Here is a 16,638-nt window from a genome sequence, read left to right on the forward strand (position 1 = left end):
ATACGGCGACCGATGCGGCCACTTGTGCAAAGCGCGGAGATTCCCCGCCGCAACATTACGTACTAGATAAGTAGAAGAGCAAAAATATGCACCGAAGACAACAATATGCCATTTTGTTAAGTTTATATACATGGAAGTAAAGCTAACGATTATTGCCCTCGTGATGCCCTTCTGATGTCCGCGATAGCCTTACGCCGGTAGTCGGATTCGGCAAAAAGAGCTTCGATCAGATCCACGACCTCGTCTGGAGAAAATTCTAGACGCAATTCGCCTTCGAGCCAAAGGAATTTGATGTCAGCAAGAGAGCTTTCCAATATATTGATAAGATACTGGAATTTCAACCAGTTTTGTACGTAGACGGCCGACATAGGCGAACGCTCGATGTTATCTGGGCCCTCAGGGATGAATAGATCTTCCAGCCCAGTCACTTGGTTGCAAAATGACACAAGTCGTTGTGACTGGGGCTCTGAAATGTCACCCAAATCCTCAATCTCGATTATCATCTTGCTGATGACAGTTGAAACCAATGAGCCGATCGATTGAAGAAGTGCAGACTGCGACAGGATAGGCTGCCATTCTTTGTAAACGTCGCGAATTCTGTCCACTGTTGCGCTGACCGCATTTTCGCATTCGCCAAGGAACGGTTGCTCTGAGCATTGGCTGAAGCCCTGTGCACCGTCTAGAAGGTCTGTGACAATTGTGCGTTGGGTCTGCATCTCTTTGCTGTAAGCCAGTTTTCCGTATTTTTCAAGAGCTTCAATATCTGCATGAAGCCTGGCGAGCTGGTACTCCTCTGCGAGATCACGAACTTGACCGGCGAGATACAGGGCGTCGTTATATAAATACATCTGCCCAGCACTCAGTTTGAGACCGTAGAAAGTTGAGGCTGTGGCTTTGAACATGGCCAATATCAAAGTTGGGAGTGCGAGAAGTCCTGTTCCGGAGGAAACCACACGTGAGTGGGCATGCCTGCAACGTATTAGAATCACTATAGAATTCTGACCATGAAAGACTTACGCAGGCTGGGACAAGGCGTTAGAGTCCGCCACTTGTTGCTTGACGATACCCAGTATAGAGTCGGGGATGTCTGTGATGGTGTACTTTTCCCTCAAAGTGACCTCCCTGGGAGTGGAATGGCTGGCCCCACCCTTGCCATTGACAGTTGCAGGCACAACTGGTGTCTTGGGCTCTGAGACCTCGGCGTTCTGTTCTTCATCCTCGTCACCCCAGCCCCAGGCATCTCCAGCATCATCATCATTGTCCGCAGATGCCGTGGCTGTGCCATTTTTCGTTTTGGGGTCATGTTCCTCAGTATCATCATCCAGCCCCCATGCACTCACGTCTTCTTCATCGTCGAAATTACTGGGCTGCTTCCCCTTAGAACCGCTCTCATTGTCTTCTTCCCAACCAGCGTCCCAATCATCGGGTGCAGCATTCTCCAGCAGCGCTTCATCACTCCCAGAGACCTCCTCGACTTCAATTCTCTCAACCTGCTGTGTAGTGCCTTGGGAAGCAGCGAGGATTCTCCGAACCTGATCCAATGAATCAACGCGCCTTCTAGCTATCCAGAGACGCGGAGCCTGGTTGACCCAAGAGATGAGTTCTTCTTGGCCGCGCCACTCGAAACTCTCAATGTTCTTCGTGAATTTGAGGACATGATCGAGCATTTGCTCAAACTGTCCCAAGCCTTCAAGATCGGTTGGAATAGCAGGTGATAGCCAGAATTCAATTATCTTGGAAGACAGCGAGGGAATGAACATTTCCGAGAATGATTCCACAATAGGAGCAGGAACATACTGCTTCAAGAAGCCCAATACCTTGACTAAGCGTTCAAGCAGCTCTGGTATTGATGCCGTTGATGGCTGCGGGTCAAGGTAAATCGTAGACCCTGAGACATGGCACTCATGGCTACGCCCAGTGGCTCCGGGCAGCAATATCGGATCAATTATCTTCGATATCAATTCCTTTTGGAACCTATCCCTGGCTGAGGGGAACATCTCAAGCCTAGTCAAGGCCACGATAGTCTCTTGCAATGTATCATCTAATGAAATATGTTAGTGAGCTTGAATAACCTGGCGCTATCCAACAGAAGAATCATACCGCTGTCCTTGGAAATGGTCAGCTTTCCCTCCGTCTTATCGATATGTAGCTGTTCGTTCCAGCGGTTACGGACAGCCTCCATGATATCTTTCCGCAGCCCGGCGGCATTTTCTAGCAGTATATGTAGAACGTTTGTGTTTGTGAAATGACTGCTTCGCTTGACAGCGTGTTCAGTGGATTCCAATATGTCAATGGCAGCCATGGTGCGGCCTTCTCCGAGAGCTGCTCGTCCGTTGTCTAGTTGTTTGCAGAGCTTTTGTACTTCTGTCAACGCACTGGTTACCGCTTGATTGAACGCGATTTCGGTCTCAATGAGACCAACTTTCGCAGAAGCATCTTCCACTTTCAATTGCAAAGGTTGCGTTTTTTCATGTTGCTCGACGATTTCCCTCGCAGTGACTCTAGATCGTTCGATGTCTGCATGAAGCTGCTTGGCCTGTGAAATCCATCCGTCGGCATCGAAGTTGTTTTCACGACTGAGGAAGTTGATCTCGGCCTATGGGAAATTCTCATTTAGTTATACTGCCATCTGGGCTGCTACTTGTGCGGGGCTCCGCATTAAATACTACTTACTTCAACTTGCTCTCTAGCCTTCGATATCAGCTCCAATTCCTTGGCCAAGGTAGAGCCAGAAAAGTCAGAGGCGACAACCTGCTCCGACCCTGGATAAGTACCATCGGTCACGAAATCCAGCACCGACTGGCCTATGTCCTGCTCCGATACCTTAGCGGACATCTTGTCAGTAAACAAGAGCCTTTGATTCTTGGTAACCGGCGGATCAAAAATGTAAGGAAGGCCAGCAGAAGAGCCACACTAAGCTCCGCTTCCCATGTAAAGGCGATCTGCCAGGTATCGATCCCCAAAGATATACCAAGGTATTCAATGAAGCAAATCGCAACCGAAAGGGAAGGCGAGCTGTCAACACCGCCATGTGACTTCACCGCTCACCGCCTTGGCTGCGATAGGCAAGACCACAAACGGTCTCGCTCTTCCCCACGGCCAAACTGAGACCATTTTTTTGTTTTCTTTTTTTTTTCTTTTTTTTTTTTTTAGGTGTCTTATCTGCAAGTATATTCTTCGTTATTTGTTCGGTGAAGATTTCTTCAAACCTAGATCCGGTTCGTCTTTTCGTGCAGTGTCTGTTGGTGAGGTGAGCTCTATCGGACCGGAACCTGAACTACTCCACTCTGAACCGTTACAGTTGGAGGGTAACCTTTCGTTCAGCGGCCAACTGTGTGACCTGAAAATTCCTGAAACAATCATAACCGGCGTCAAGCAGAGCCCATCGTGTTGTCTCAGTTACTATTGAGAAGCCTGATTCGGGCAAACGCTTCTCGATCCATGTGAGTCCATGCTAGTGCCAGCCCTGAACTCCATTGAATAAAAAAAAAAGCAAGAAAAGAGACTGCCCCTCCGTCGTTGTCTGTATTGAACATCCAATCCCTCAACTGGCAGCCTTGCATTGGCTGCCACAGTTTTGCGCAGTCATACAGCATGCTTCATGGTCTCCGTGATGTCGCATTATTACAATTTGCAATTCCCTTGTTCTTGCTATTGGTATTTCAGACATGGAATGGGTGCTTTTCCCGTTTCAGTTCCCCGCATCCCGAACCTCAAGCATTGCTAGCTTCTTTGAAATGAATAAAACTGTTATACTTGCTTCTTAGACATCTGCGTTTCTGGTCTATGGAGTACTAACAGTCTTTCAGATTATCATTACGGGGTGTGATCGCAGAATTTGGTTATAAATCACATTCCCAGAGACTATTGAGCAACATGTCATCTACCCAAAACAGCCATTTCAAGCTACTCCAGAAGTTTAAGCCGGAGTACTCGCCTAGCGAGTTTGCTCAGTATGAATCGGAGAGAACAGGCATGAGGGTAGTGGTCATTGACCAAAAAGGACCCAAAGTCACAGGATATTTTGTTCTAGCCACTGAGATTCTCGATGACTCGGGTGCTCCTCATACATTGGAGCACTTGTGCTTCATGGGCTCTCGCAACTATAGATATAAGGGCTTCCTTGACAAGCTGGCAACACGTGTTTATTCCAGCACTAATGCCTGGACGGCCACAGATCACACGGCCTACACCTTGGACACAGCAGGCTGGGAAGGATTTGCTCAAATCTTACCCGTGTACCTAGAGCATGTTATAGCTCCAACACTGACAGATGAAGGGTGCTATACCGAAGTGCATCATATTGACGGCTCCGGTGACGACGCCGGAGTCGTCTACTCGGAGATGCAGGGTGTGCAGAATAACTCTGCAGAGTTAATCGATCTAACCGCTCGTCGATTGACATACCCGCATGGTGTAGGCTTCCGCTACGAGACAGGCGGTATGATGGAGCAGCTCCGTGTACTCACCGCGGATCGTATCCGAGCGTTCCATCGTGAGATGTACCAGCCCAAGAACTTATGCCTGATTATCACAGGCGAAGTAGATCACCAAAACATGCTGGAGACCTTGGACAAGTTTGAGGATACTATTCTAGATGTCATTCCCAGTCCTGATTCACCTTTCAAGAGACCGTGGGTAGATTCCAAGCAGGCGCCGCCATTGGAGAAGTCCATTGTCCAGACTGTGGAATTCCCTGAAGAAGATGAATCCTTTGGAGAGATAGAGATTAGATTCCTCGGTCCGGACTGTACCGATCCTGTTCAAAGTGAGTGTTTCGCCACTTCCCTCATTTCGAAGTGATACTTACACTGTAACAGCCGGGGCTGTTAATGTTGCATTGTTGTATTTGGCCGGTTCATCTGCTTCCCTCTTGGACAACATCTTGGTTGAGAAGGAGCAGCTCGCCAGTGCTGTTTATTATGCTACCGAAGATCATCCCAGTATTGAGATCCGCTTCACTTTGACCAGTGTGGAGACAGAGAAACTGGCGAAGGTAGAGCAACGATTTTTCGAAGTTCTCAAGGATGCTATGGAGAAGGAATTGGATATGAGATATATCAAGGAGTGCATTGACCGGCAAAGGCGGACCTGGAAATTCTCTACTGAAAGCTCCGCTTCTTCCTTTGCGGAGTACGTGATCTCGGATTTCCTTTTCGGAAAGAGGGACGGATCGACTATGCTTGATGTTGCGACCTTGCAAGAATATGACGTGTTGGAGAAGTGGAGTGAAGCACAATGGCGCACCTTCATCAAGACGTGGATTTCTGATGCCAACCATGTCACTATCCTGGGTGTCCCGTCCGTCAAAATGTCTGACGCACTGAAGAAGGAAGAAGAAGCTAGAGTCGCAGAGCAAAAGAAGCGCCTGGGTGAGGAAGGGCTGAAGAAGCTGGCCGACAAGTTGGAGAAAGCTAAAGCTGAAAATGACAAGGAGATCCCCAAGGAGATGCTGGAGAGGTTCCAAATTCCCGGGATAGAGTCTATCCATTTCGTGGACACTACTACAGCCAGATCCGGTGCAGCCCTGGATGCCGGACGCCCGTCCCACAAGGCGCAAAAGCTGGTGGATGCTGATGGATCCGATCTGCCCCTGTTCATCCATTTTGAGCATATCCCCAGTAGCTTCGTGCAGCTCTCCCTTCTCATCTCGGCGCAGGCCGTACCTGTGCAGCTTCGCCCATTGCTGTCTGTGTATACCGAAGCGTTTTTCAACCTGCCTGTCAACCGGAATGGGGAAACCATTAACTTTGAGCAGGTGGTTGTGGAATTGGAAAGGGACACAGTTGGCTACTCCATGGAAGGAGCCAGAAGCCTAGGAAACTCGGAGATGCTGCGGATCTCATTCCAGGTGGAGCTTGAGAAGTATCATACGGCGATTGCATGGATCCAGGAACTTTCTTGGAACTCGATTTTCGATGTCGAGCGCCTCCGAGCGATTACCAGCCGACTGCTTTCCGATGTGCCCGATTCCAAGCGTAGTGGTGATGACATGCTCGCGGCTGTTCATGTGATGGTCCACTACGCGGCAGAGTCTATTGTTCGGGCTCGGAGCACCTTGGTGAAGGCGCGTTACTTGAAACGGATCAAGAAGCAACTGGCAGAAGAGCCGAAGTCTGTCGTTGCGCGGATGGAAGAGATCAGAGACGCGCTTTTCCGCTTCGAGAACATGCGAGTCTTGGTCATCGCTGACCTGGAGAAACTTCAAAACCCTGTGTCAGCATGGAAACCATTTGCTGAGCGTTTGGGTGCAGGTGCCCCTCTGCAGCCTATCACGGCCAGAAGACCGTTGCTCAGTGAGGCTGGTCAGAAGTTGGGCGGCAAGTCGTATGTGGTACCAATGCCGACGATTGATTCATCGTTCGCATATGCAACTGCACGGGGTCTGGATTCGTATGATGATCCAAGACTTCCTGCCTTGATGGTTGCAATCGCATACATGAATGCGGTCGAGGGACCCCTTTGGGTTGCGGTTCGAGGCAAGGGTTTGGCATATGGCACGAACTTTGCCTACAACATCGACACCGGATTCGTCAACTTTGACGTTTATCGCTCTCCCAACGCCCATAAGGCCTTCGACTCAAGCAAACAGATTGTTGAGGATCACCTCTCTGGTGCGATGCCGTTCGATCCTTTGATGCTGGAGGGCTCCATTAGCAGCATTGTTGTTAGCTTTGCGAATGAACAGTCGACCATTGGTGCCGCAGCCTCAGGCAGTTTCATTCGACAGGTGATTCGGCGCCTACCTAGCGACTACAAAGAGCGGGTACTCAAGCAGGTGCGGGCCACTAGCGTTGATGACGTGAAGGGCGCTCTGAAGAGCATCATTCTGCCTTTGTTCAACCCATCCACGGCGAATATCGTGGTTACCTGCGCTACAGTGCTTGAGGAGGTTTGTTCTTTCCTGAAATTATCATATTCTCGTGTGTCATTTACTAATTGTCGGCTTAGACTATCAAGGAAGGTCTCCAAGCATCGGGATTCACGCCAGCGGTGCGACCACTCAAGGAATTCGAAGATGACTATGGACTGAAGGTTGGCGATGACGAGGACGAGGAGTCTGACGACGACGATGACGATGATGATGAGTACGAAACCGGATCTGAAGACGAAGACGACAGCGATGAAGACATGGAGGATGACGAAGATGATGAGTGATGCAACCCACACAACGACCACTAGACATGACAGGATATATTTGAGCCCGTTCCTAGATAGCACCTAGATCGAAAGATCCGCTATCTCTTTGAGGGACACTGAAAGTCTGGGACAGATATGCCGACCCGTGTGATCTGTATTGTTAGAGATGTTTCCAACTGAGCAGACATGCAAATGATTTTTGAAGTTCCTGACATATTGTTCAATCTAAGTGCCAGTCAACAACCAGAGACTTGGACCTAAACTGAATGCTGTAGTTTATTGACACCTACCAGACCTTGGCAATGACACTTTGCCAGTACTTCACGAAGATGCTTTCGTTCCTCTCCATTCTCCTGGCCTGTTGTAGTAAAGAGTGCTGACGGATGCTTTTGCGTTCAGTTCCACTACTAAAGATTACTTGGAACTTAGTCTCTTAGGTGACATGACCTATTCTTCACTGCGTCAAGCATTTTGTACCGGACGCTTCTATCTCTCGATCTTGTGAGAGAAATATAGCTAACCTCAGATGTTAGACCTACACCCTGACTCCACCACACTCCAAGTAAATAAGCCAAACCACGTGACAATATGATATCTATGTATGAATATGTATATGATACACATAGGACAGCGTCCTATTGATGATAGCTAGATAGAACCCCTAGACTCATACCATCCCCATCCCAGTAGCGCAAAGGATTACCCTTGGAACGCGAGCAAGGTCCGCTCGGCATATTTCAAGCTGAATCTCCTCATGCCATCCTACTCTGAGGGGCACAGAGGACAAGACGCATCACCGTACTTCCCCACAAGTAAGATAATCCAGATACCGCAAAAATCAAAGAGCAAAAAACGTCATAGTACACAGCCCACACACACATGAGATTGAACAAAAACCAAGGAACCCATCACCACCAAACAACGCATTCCAATCTACCAGCTCAGCGACTTCCGCCCCCTAGCCCTTCTCCGCAACAGAATCTTCCGTCCACCTCGCGAGCGCAACCGAGCCAAGAATCCGTGACGGCGCTTCTGCACCCTCCGCGAGGGGTTGTAGGTATCGCGCTTTCCGCCCAACGAGGCACTAGCGGAGAAGGAGCGGGTCTGTTGGTTTGCGAAGGAGTTGTTGGTGGAGAGCAGAGAGCGGATAGTAGTGGTGGAAGAAGAGGTAATGAGGCTCTGAGAGGGGAGATGTTGTTGAGGGAGGCGGAGCGAGGAGAGGGTCGTGGAGGAGAGGGCACGGAACGGTGTTGATAGAGAGGTTGCGGTGGATGTGAGCGGTGCGGAGGTGAGTCTAGTGAATCAACCCAAGTCAGACATTTCGTTCATCAATGCTATTAAGTGCCTAAGGTGCCAGAGCTTCCCCTGACGATTTGCCTGTCCCGATTGAGGAATCGGACCATATGCAGAGCCCAGATGCGTGGTCTCATTGGATCCAGGGTGCCAGACTCGGACGGACGTACCTGGTTGCTGGGGCCGCAAAGGACCTGAAAGCGGTCGGCAGAGCCGTACACCGAAGGCAAAGCATATTGATGAGAAGGTTGAAGACGACGGTGAGGCGTAATTGGACGTCGCTGACGCGGAAACCTGGGGACGGCGATGGAGGGATGCGAGATGTTGTCCGTGACGGCGGACTGAAAATTGAACTCCGGCGCCGCAGTGCACGGACCACCTCCGACTTTTTCTCTCCGCCGGACGATGCAAGAGCGCATCTACAGTTCTCCATATCTGCTCAATTGGTGCAATAAACGAGCAATAACGAATTAAACCGGTTTTACCTACTTTGACACAACTGAGTACGGAAGGTTGCTGTTATTACTGAACGAATAACCCTTCGCGACATTTGGGGGCACTACTCCGATTACAAACCTTTACATATACTTGAACACTTCTGCGACAAGTCGAGAAACAATATCACTATATATCACAATGGCCACCCAGGGTCCCTCTCCGCTACCCCCTACAACCATCCTCTCTTCCAAGCCTATCTCTCAGGCTGCCGCGCACGATTTCCTCGCCGCCTATCTCGATCGCGCCGCCACAGACCCCGCCCTCCAACCTAATGCCGGTATCAGCGAACATGGTCCGACCTCGCGCACCACGGCTGCGGCACCCAACCTCATTCTGCACAACCTGAAGCGCGTTCAGGCTGGTCTTGCTGGCGAAGTTCTGGGCAGGGACCTGGCTCTTGCGAAGCTCAGCGCTGGAGAGGATGGCAATGCGCAGCAGACAGAGGCTGGAAATGAGGGGTGGGAGGACCCGAAGAAGCTTCAAGAGGAGGTTGTTGCTGCCGATGATGATGACGATGTCCGGATGGATATGGATGCTGTTGAGACAGAGCAGAACGCCGAGACCGCTGCGGGTCTCGATAAAGAGGAAAGGAAGCGGAAGAAGAAGGAGCGCAGACTTGCAGAGAAGAGGGCAAAGGCCAAGTCGGACGCTTGAGTAGGAGATGAAAGCGAAAGAAAAGTTACTGTTTTGCGCGCAGGTTTTGCTATGGGTTGCATCAGCTTTGCTACGGGGTTTGTTTTTCTGCTGTTTGTCTTGAATTTCCAAGATATATTAGACTTGTGCATATTGCATTGGCGCATTCAAGGCGAACTTAATTTATTGGAAGACGATTACGATTGGTTTATTATAACCGGTGATAAGAACTCAAACGTCCATTAACAAGTGAATATGCCTTCAGAAGCCCCATATCCGGCGGGCCTCTCCCCTCAACCGGCCCTGTAACACCATACAAGAAAAAGAAAGGAGACACTAGAATGTCAACTTTTCACAGCTCGCGGTCAGCCGCCTTAACTGGTTTCTCACTATCCTCCTCCTTGAGAGCGGTAACCTTTCCACCCTTCCAACCGAGCGCCTTGAGTCTCTCGGAAAGAATAGGGTGAGAGTAGTGGTAGCTTGCGTACATCCAGTCAGCGTCCATGGTGCTCAAGTTCTGGATCTGCAGCTTGAGAAGGGATTGCGCCAGCTGCTCAGAATAACCGAGACCGACCGCAAAGGCATCTTGATGGTTCGATTAGTATCGTGCCATAATCACGGTTTTGAGTCAAGGGTCTTGAAGGCTTACCAGCTTCGAATTCGAACTTGCGACTGAGGATGTTCATCAGAAGCTTGACAACAGCATCCATCGGTGCGAGAGCATCCGAGAACAAGAGGAATCCGATCATGATGGGCTGTTGGCTATAGAAGCCGAACGACTGATACAAAGACTTGTTGCTCACGAATGCGGAGAAGAGCGCAAAAATGTAGAACATGTGGAACTAGTATAGGTCAGCCTGTCGTTATACCATTTCGACCACTCATAAGGAAGTGGCTGGTCAGCTTTGTGACCCAAGAACATACCTGAGCAATACCAAAAAGCTTTGTGGTGTGGCTGAGACTCCAATGACCCAGTTCATGGCTCAGGACTGCAACAACCTCCTCAGGCTCACTCTTCTCGATCAAAGTGTCGTAGATGACGATGTGCTTTTTCCAAGGGAGACCATAGAAGTACGCGTTGCTGTGTGCGCTCCGCTTGCTGCCGTCAATGACATGCAGCTCTTGAAGAGGGAACTTGAGCTTCTTAGCGAGGTTTTCGACACCGGTCTTGATGGCACCAGGCTCAAGGGGCGACAATTTGTTGAACAAGGGCAGGATAACAATAGGGTAGATGGTGATAGCGAAGATCTGGAGGAAGACACCAAAGAGCCACAGGTAGTAGAAGAAGGAGTTGCCGGTCTTCTGAATGATCTTGAGAACTGCGCTAATAATGGGTGTTCCAAGTACGATACCAAGCATCTGTCCCTTGAGCAAGTCCGTAACCCAGAGACTGAAAGTCTGCTTGTTGAAACCAAACTTCTCCTCGAGGACGAAGGTATTGTAGTACGAGATGGGAAGAGAAAGAACCGTGCTGATCAGGTTGAATCCGAAGACAAATAGCAGCGTCTGCGAGATTTCACCTTGGAACCGAGAAGGAAAGTATTGTGCCAACAGGAGACCGCTGACTCCCCAAAGCTTGGGGAGAATGTCGCCATAGATGAAAGCAAGATTTTGAATTTGACCGTAAAGACCTGCAACAAGACCGAATTTGGCTTTGGCGCGACCGTAGGACTAATGAGCCCGGAATCATCTGATCAGTATGAAGTGGTTGCTGAGTTCATGTAGAGATGCTTACCTGACTCTGATCGAAAACCTTCTGGGAAACCTCGCCCGCCAATACTTGCGGGGGCTTGGTCCGTTGCAGTACTTTGTATTGACGGAGAGACAGAAAGCCCTCCAAAAGAAATTGGCCTAGAGAAAATCCGACGAGGACATTCTTCCAGGGGATGAATGGGCGGTCGAGGAAACGCGCCAGTTGCTGTAACGGCCACGGATGACCCGAGTTAGCTGGAGCTTCAAGCTTAGAAGGTAAGACCAGATGAACTTCTAGTATGGTGATGAAGGATGTCTGCATGGGAACTTTACCTCGAGGATATACATTGCGACACCCGCAGCACAACAGCAGCCTGAAATTGAGCCTGCTGTGATGTGGCCTTTAGGTTGCGGACAAAGCAATGAATGGGGGAGTAAGAGAATAGTTAAAAGAGGAGCTGGTCCGCGCCTTAGTCAACCGCCGCGGTAGCCTCGGAGGCAAGGCCGCAGCAGAACAAACAACTCCTTCATTCAGCTCCCCATTTATGCTTGTTTTCAATAGCGGCGTATTGGACATCAAAGAAATTCTGACTTTTATTTCGTTGCGTTCATCATTCCCCTATACAGCATCTACATAGAGCCATGCAAGCCGGACCGAATAATAAGAATGAACAAAAAAAGAAAAAAAATTGTAAGAAATATTTTCCACAAGCGTCGTAACACACGTCAAAGAAGTGGTCTGCGCAACTCCAGCCATGCCACCTGATCTTCTAAAATGCCTTCCCATCCTGCTGCTTGCCCGACCTCCTCGATCCTGCGAACGTTTCAACTGGTTATCGTGGAGGATACTCACGATCTCCTGTTCTTCGCAATCATCAGCAGGTGGAATAGGCGACGATTAGGCTCCCTGTGGTCTCTAATCAGGGAGTTAACTGACACCCCCTTTCGCTACTGCAAACCATTCTACTTCATTCGTGACTTGACCCTGCCAAGACTTGGTGTCAGAGACTCTTTGACGTCCCCACCAGCCGTAATCTGGTGGATACAAGCCTGGCCATCCAAGCGGGCAATAACTTCTTTAGTTCAGGATGGGCTCAAGGGTGTTACCACTATGCCCAAAGTTAGTATCACGTCATTCTCGCAGAGCAGGGAATAAATCTCGCAGAGTATAAGGGGCGGAGCTTTAGACTTACGCGACAATGTTGGCCCAACCGATCAGACGCCAGTGCTTCTCAATTCTCCGACTGATGGCAATCTTCTCTCCCACCTCGGTACAAGCAGGGCTGGTCAAGCTGAGCTTGGCAGCATCAGCCTTAACACCCACGACCTTAGCACCGGTAGCCGTAGAACCAATGTTAACCATGAGAACTTCGTTCTTAGTAAGTTTGGCAACCTTGGCCTGCTTGCCATCGGCGGTCTTGACACCGAGCAGACGACGAAGCAAGAAGTAGTTAACTTCCAGCTCGGTGTAGATAGCGGGAAGGCGTCCACGGTGACCAAGGACGAAACCAACGAGACGATCAGCACGGCACAGAGTAGGATCCACGCGAGTACCGACACCAATCAAACCACCAGGGACGGCAAACTTAAGGTCGTTGTGCTCGGCAAAGAGGGACATGACCCGAGAGAAGATGGGACGGCACTGAATCTTGCCATTCTCGTCCTTGGTGACCAAACCGGGGCGAATCTCAATCTCGTCGTTCTGCTTCAAAACACCAGTCAAGATGGAACCACCGGCAACACCACCCTTCAGCTCCTCGATCTCGGCACCGGGCTTGTTCACATCGAAGGAACGAATGACGATCATGTGAGGGGAAGCGGTGAAATCGCGGACGGGGACCGGAATGTGCGAAACCAGGTATTCGTTGACAGCATCAATGTTGTACTTAAGCTGTGCAGAGATGGGAATGATCGGAGAGCCATCGGCGACGGTACCACGGATGAACTTCAGAATCGACTGGTAATGTTGCAGGGCACCATCCTCTCTCATCAAGTCCACCTTGTTCTGCAGAATGATAATGTGGCTGAGCTTCATGATTTCGATGGCGGCCAAGTGCTCCGAAGTCTGAGGTTGAGGGCAAGTTTCGTTTCCGGCAATAAGGAGAAGGGCAGCGTCCATGACGGCGGCACCAGACAACATAGTACTCATCAGAATATCGTGACCGGGGCAGTCGACGAAACTAATTTCGATCTCTGAGTTAGCATAGAATAACTTGACTACACAGGATTCTGAGGTTCAACGTACGACACATGTCTCAACAGTCTGTAGCGGCCACTGCAGCCATCCCTCTCACAAGGCGGGTCGACTTCCTTCTCACTCTTGAAGCTCTTGAAGCATGTCGGCCTAGGGCACTCAGGGTTGTCGCACTTGTAGATCTTCGCGTTGGCATAACCCAGCTTGATCGTAATGTTTCGCTCCAGCTCGTTCTTGAAACGGACAGTCTGGACCTCGGAGATAGCCTTAACGACCGTCGACTTGCCGTGAGCGACGTGACCGATGGTGCCAATGTTGATTGTGGCTTGGCGCGCAATAATTTCGGGGGTCAAAGGAGTCAGCGTCGACAGGTCCAGAGTCTCCGGATTCGGCTGCTCGGGCAGCTCTGGCCGCTTGGGCTGGGGAGGAGGAACCGCCTTCTTCATCGCAGACTTCAGAGGCTTGGACTCCTGGTCGAGGGGCTCTTGCTCTTCGATGTCATCGTGACCGTTCGCATCGAGCATGGGGGATCCAGGCTGGGACTCGTCGTCAGAGAAGTCGCCGTTGGCAGCCATAATTGCTAGTGAAATCGAGAGACAACAGCGGTTCTAGAAAAGGGGGGTGATGGGGGGTGGAGAGGACGAGGGGCGAGGGTCGTGTTGTCTGATGAAAATTGCTGCTTGAGGACGGAGGCGATATGATACGGTTCGGCCAGTGGGGTTGTGATTTGTGCAGTGGAGAGCGAGTGGGCGGTGGGCGGCGGCAGGATTTATACTGACTCACCTCTTTGCCAAAAATGAACCTCACTTTCTTAGTCGATCGACTCGCACCTACTAGAATTAATACTGAAAGATATTCACCGTCTCTATTGATGCTTATGCTTATACTTGTCGAAGTAAAGTGGAAAGGCTCAATGAGATTACGAATTTGTCGACCTGTGTGACCAATATGGCATACAGGAGCTCGTACAGACGTCAAAAGCGACTAACCACAAAGCAGTGAAGGGTCCAGAAGTTTGTATGGGACGTCGGTAATATGACCATTCATAATGTAGGGAGAGTTGTGGGGGAGCGATACGGAAAGCACCTCTAGATAATGGAAGACTGCAATGGTATGATTTTACACATCCGTTTGCCTATCAACAAGGGTTGGGTATATACAGTAAGACAATCATCAAATAGGCGGTAAACCTATTCTTCATCGCTCTCTTCGTTGGAGGATTCATCCTGGCTCACTTCTTCATCATAGTCCTCTTCCGAATCCTCTAGCGTCGAAGGATCTTCAGGAGCCAGCATCACAAATGCTTTGAGGCAGGTGATTCGGTTGCCTGTGCCATAGGCATTCAAGAACTTACCAACCTGGATGACTTTCTTCTCCGTCTCGGCGGACTTCTTTTTGGTACCTTTTGTATCCTTCTTGACCAGATCGGCTCCTTGCAGCAGCCAAACACGGACCAAGCCCTCACTATTTCCTGTTACTACCAGAAGGTTATCCTTTCCAGCAACTCGTTGACCATTTAGATCAAGGACCTCGAAGTCCTTCACTCTTCCAGGGAAGCCTGCTGCTCTACCGCCGAGCTGAGCAACAGCTTCCGCATAGGGGATGGGCGAATCATCCTCCTCTGTCGCCTCTTGAACCTGCTTAGTAGAGTAGAAAATGACCCTACCATCTTCCGTCGAGACAGCAAGCAATTCATCGCTGTCATCGGAAGAAGGCGTTGGGTTGACGTACTTCATCTGGTGAAGCTTACTCCGGGGGCTGGGGAAAACCCTGCAAATGGGAGTGGAGTCCTGTATACTATGTTAAGGAATGGCTCTTGCAATGGGGGATATGCAACATCAAACTTACAATGCCGAAGACAACTGCACCCCACTCGAATGCCACAGCAAACTCATCACCCTTCGAGTTCCACACTATCTTCCTTCCTTCTCCAGTGCTCCATTTGCCCTCCTTGACGCTTTGCAAAATCTCTCGGTTGAAGTTCAACACGCCCGCCTTTTTCCCTGTAACAAGGTTCCAGAGCCTCATGCACTTTTCTCCCTTGCCCACACTCAGCATCAGTTTCATACTAGGATGGACAGCGATATCATTGACACCGGACGGGGTGCCTCCCGGGGGTGCTGTGTCACCGCTTGGCCTACCCTGAACTTTCGGACGAGGGGCCTTGATGGTGGATACAACGGAGAAATCCCGAGTTCTAGTAACAGAGATTGTATTATCCTCAGAACCAACAAGGATCTTTGATCGGGAGGGAAATTCCAAAGCCGAAATCGGAGCGGAGTGATGCATCAGTGTGCCCAGCTCGCGGTTCTTGGGATTCTCAAGGATTTTGTTGCCCGCGAGAGTCGGTACGGTGGGATATAAGTCATTCACTGCAACAGGAGCAGCAGACAGAGAATAAAGATTAACACGCTCATCCGTAGCACCAGTGGCTAGGATAACTTGAGCGTTTTCTGTTGCATCAGCCTTCGGCAATGGTGACAAGGCGAGACAGCGAATGGCAGATGTATGAGCCTCAAACAGGAAAGTATCCACAAATTGTACAAGATTGGACTTATCACCATCTTCATCCGTATCCTTAGATGCAAAAGAGGTAGGTGAAACAGCAGCGGTGAAGCCGTGCAGAACCTTTTCGTAGGAACCGGTGATAATTTGCAGCGTGATTGACGGACCGTCAGCCGTTGAGGTGGAAGAGGCCTTTTCACTGTCTGTAGCCTTGACAACCTTGGCTGGCTGCATAGAGCTCTGGCGGTCCTTGGCCGCCTCGTCTCTCTTTCTCTTTACCATGATTGTGGTCTGTTTAATAGAATGAAATCAGAGTGGAATGTGTTTGCTTCTGCATACTAACTATCAAAGACCATCTATCTGAGCGGGCAACTTTTTTTTTCTGCCGGACGTTATCATCGAGTCGGGGCGGTGAGACGCGTCTTTCCGAGCCATTAGTGCCTAAGGTGTCCAGCGGGTCTGAATGCGGCAATCACTCGGGTGAGCGCGAGAGAAATCAACAAGGGAGCAACAACAGAAAACTGCGAAAGGAAGCCGCCGGCGCTACGTACTTCTTTTGCTGCCTCAGGCCCTCATTTTTCTGGTGGCCAGCCATTCAGCGGTTCACATCATACCTACATAAGGAGCAGGCATGGAATGGTGGACTATCGCCCCTAGTAAGGAATCTAAGGAATAGCAGGGCT

At 50.0% G+C, this 16,638-nt stretch overlaps 7 protein-coding genes across 7 annotated transcripts; 2 read left to right on the forward strand and 5 right to left on the reverse strand.

Annotated features, from left to right (window-relative positions):
• Nucleotides 1-91: 91 nt before the first annotated feature.
• On the reverse strand, nucleotides 92-2,958 carry BO83DRAFT_370969 (uncharacterized protein). Its single transcript, XM_025529916.1, has 4 exons — nucleotides 2,674-2,958; nucleotides 2,101-2,596; nucleotides 1,018-2,041; nucleotides 92-969 (listed from the first exon to the last, which is right to left on the reverse strand). The coding sequence occupies exons 1-4, from the start codon at nucleotides 2,833-2,835 to the stop codon at nucleotides 150-152; spliced, it is 2,502 nt and encodes an 833-aa protein (XP_025383050.1). The 5' UTR covers nucleotides 2,836-2,958; the 3' UTR covers nucleotides 92-149.
• A 377-nt stretch (nucleotides 2,959-3,335) lies between these two features.
• Nucleotides 3,336-7,351, forward strand: BO83DRAFT_348047 (putative zinc metalloprotease). The gene is made up of 4 exons (XM_025528835.1): nucleotides 3,336-3,677; nucleotides 3,810-4,768; nucleotides 4,821-6,892; nucleotides 6,952-7,351. The coding sequence occupies exons 1-4, from the start codon at nucleotides 3,595-3,597 to the stop codon at nucleotides 7,156-7,158; spliced, it is 3,321 nt and encodes a 1,106-aa protein (XP_025383051.1). The 5' UTR covers nucleotides 3,336-3,594; the 3' UTR covers nucleotides 7,159-7,351.
• A 371-nt stretch (nucleotides 7,352-7,722) lies between these two features.
• Nucleotides 7,723-8,852, reverse strand: BO83DRAFT_370975 (mitochondrial 54S ribosomal protein bL34m; the record flags this gene model as incomplete). Its single annotated transcript, XM_025529917.1, has 2 exons — nucleotides 7,723-8,434; nucleotides 8,596-8,852. 2 exons carry the CDS (start codon nucleotides 8,850-8,852, stop codon nucleotides 8,074-8,076), a joined length of 618 nt encoding a protein of 205 aa, XP_025383052.1. The 3' UTR covers nucleotides 7,723-8,073.
• On the forward strand, nucleotides 8,853-9,773 carry BO83DRAFT_160281 (uncharacterized protein). Its single transcript, XM_025526314.1, has one exon. The coding sequence runs from the start codon at nucleotides 9,070-9,072 to the stop codon at nucleotides 9,583-9,585; it is 516 nt and encodes a 171-aa protein (XP_025383053.1). The 5' UTR covers nucleotides 8,853-9,069; the 3' UTR covers nucleotides 9,586-9,773.
• A 1-nt stretch (nucleotide 9,774) lies between these two features.
• BO83DRAFT_160280 (zinc metalloprotease) lies at nucleotides 9,775-11,663 on the reverse strand. The gene is made up of 4 exons (XM_025526313.1): nucleotides 11,300-11,663; nucleotides 10,489-11,235; nucleotides 10,214-10,406; nucleotides 9,775-10,149 (listed from the first exon to the last, which is right to left on the reverse strand). Exons 1-4 carry the CDS (start codon nucleotides 11,576-11,578, stop codon nucleotides 9,917-9,919), a joined length of 1,452 nt encoding a protein of 483 aa, XP_025383054.1. The 5' UTR covers nucleotides 11,579-11,663; the 3' UTR covers nucleotides 9,775-9,916.
• A 671-nt stretch (nucleotides 11,664-12,334) lies between these two features.
• Nucleotides 12,335-14,025, reverse strand: BO83DRAFT_324463 (translation initiation factor eIF2 subunit gamma; the record flags this gene model as incomplete). The annotated part of the gene is made up of 3 exons (XM_025527976.1): nucleotides 12,335-12,365; nucleotides 12,450-13,436; nucleotides 13,502-14,025. 3 exons carry the CDS (start codon nucleotides 14,023-14,025, stop codon nucleotides 12,335-12,337), a joined length of 1,542 nt encoding a protein of 513 aa, XP_025383055.1.
• Nucleotides 14,026-14,583: 558 nt separating this feature from the next.
• On the reverse strand, nucleotides 14,584-16,283 carry BO83DRAFT_412000 (putative 60S ribosome biogenesis protein Mak11). The gene is made up of 2 exons (XM_025534363.1): nucleotides 15,299-16,283; nucleotides 14,584-15,240 (listed from the first exon to the last, which is right to left on the reverse strand). The coding sequence occupies exons 1-2, from the start codon at nucleotides 16,235-16,237 to the stop codon at nucleotides 14,641-14,643; spliced, it is 1,539 nt and encodes a 512-aa protein (XP_025383056.1). The 5' UTR covers nucleotides 16,238-16,283; the 3' UTR covers nucleotides 14,584-14,640.
• Between the last annotated feature and the right edge of the window lie 355 nt (nucleotides 16,284-16,638).

The sequence above is a fragment of the Aspergillus eucalypticola genome, assembly GCF_003184535.1.
Source record: "Aspergillus eucalypticola CBS 122712 chromosome Unknown BO83scaffold_37, whole genome shotgun sequence".
NCBI lineage: Eukaryota > Fungi > Ascomycota > Eurotiomycetes > Eurotiales > Aspergillaceae > Aspergillus > Aspergillus eucalypticola.

Bases quoted from the DNA above. Each gene is read 5' to 3' on its own strand.
- BO83DRAFT_370969 (XM_025529916.1), bottom strand. From the start codon at position 2,835: ATGTCCGCTAAGGTATCGGAGCAGGACATAGGCCAGTCGGTGCTGGAT. The intron at 2,042-2,100 runs GTATGATTCTTC...ATATTTCATTAG, and splicing joins GACCATTTCCAAGGACAGCG to ATGATACATTGCAAGAGACT. The intron at 970-1,017 runs GTAAGTCTTTCA...AATACGTTGCAG, and splicing joins AACGCCTTGTCCCAGCCTGC to GCATGCCCACTCACGTGTGG.
- BO83DRAFT_348047 (XM_025528835.1), top strand. From the start codon at position 3,595: ATGCTTCATGGTCTCCGTGATGTCGCATTATTACAATTTGCAATTCCC. The intron at 3,678-3,809 runs GTGCTTTTCCCG...ACAGTCTTTCAG, and splicing joins GTATTTCAGACATGGAATGG to ATTATCATTACGGGGTGTGA. The intron at 6,893-6,951 runs GTTTGTTCTTTC...TTGTCGGCTTAG, and splicing joins GCGCTACAGTGCTTGAGGAG to ACTATCAAGGAAGGTCTCCA.
- BO83DRAFT_160281 (XM_025526314.1), top strand. From the start codon at position 9,070: ATGGCCACCCAGGGTCCCTCTCCGCTACCCCCTACAACCATCCTCTCT.
- BO83DRAFT_160280 (XM_025526313.1), bottom strand. From the start codon at position 11,578: ATGCAGACATCCTTCATCACCATACTAGAAGTTCATCTGGTCTTACCT. The intron at 10,407-10,488 runs GTATGTTCTTGG...GACCTATACTAG, and splicing joins AGCTTTTTGGTATTGCTCAG to TTCCACATGTTCTACATTTT. The intron at 10,150-10,213 runs GTAAGCCTTCAA...CGAACCATCAAG, and splicing joins CAAGTTCGAATTCGAAGCTG to ATGCCTTTGCGGTCGGTCTC.
- BO83DRAFT_412000 (XM_025534363.1), bottom strand. From the start codon at position 16,237: ATGGTAAAGAGAAAGAGAGACGAGGCGGCCAAGGACCGCCAGAGCTCT. The intron at 15,241-15,298 runs GTAAGTTTGATG...CATAGTATACAG, and splicing joins GTGCAGTTGTCTTCGGCATT to GACTCCACTCCCATTTGCAG.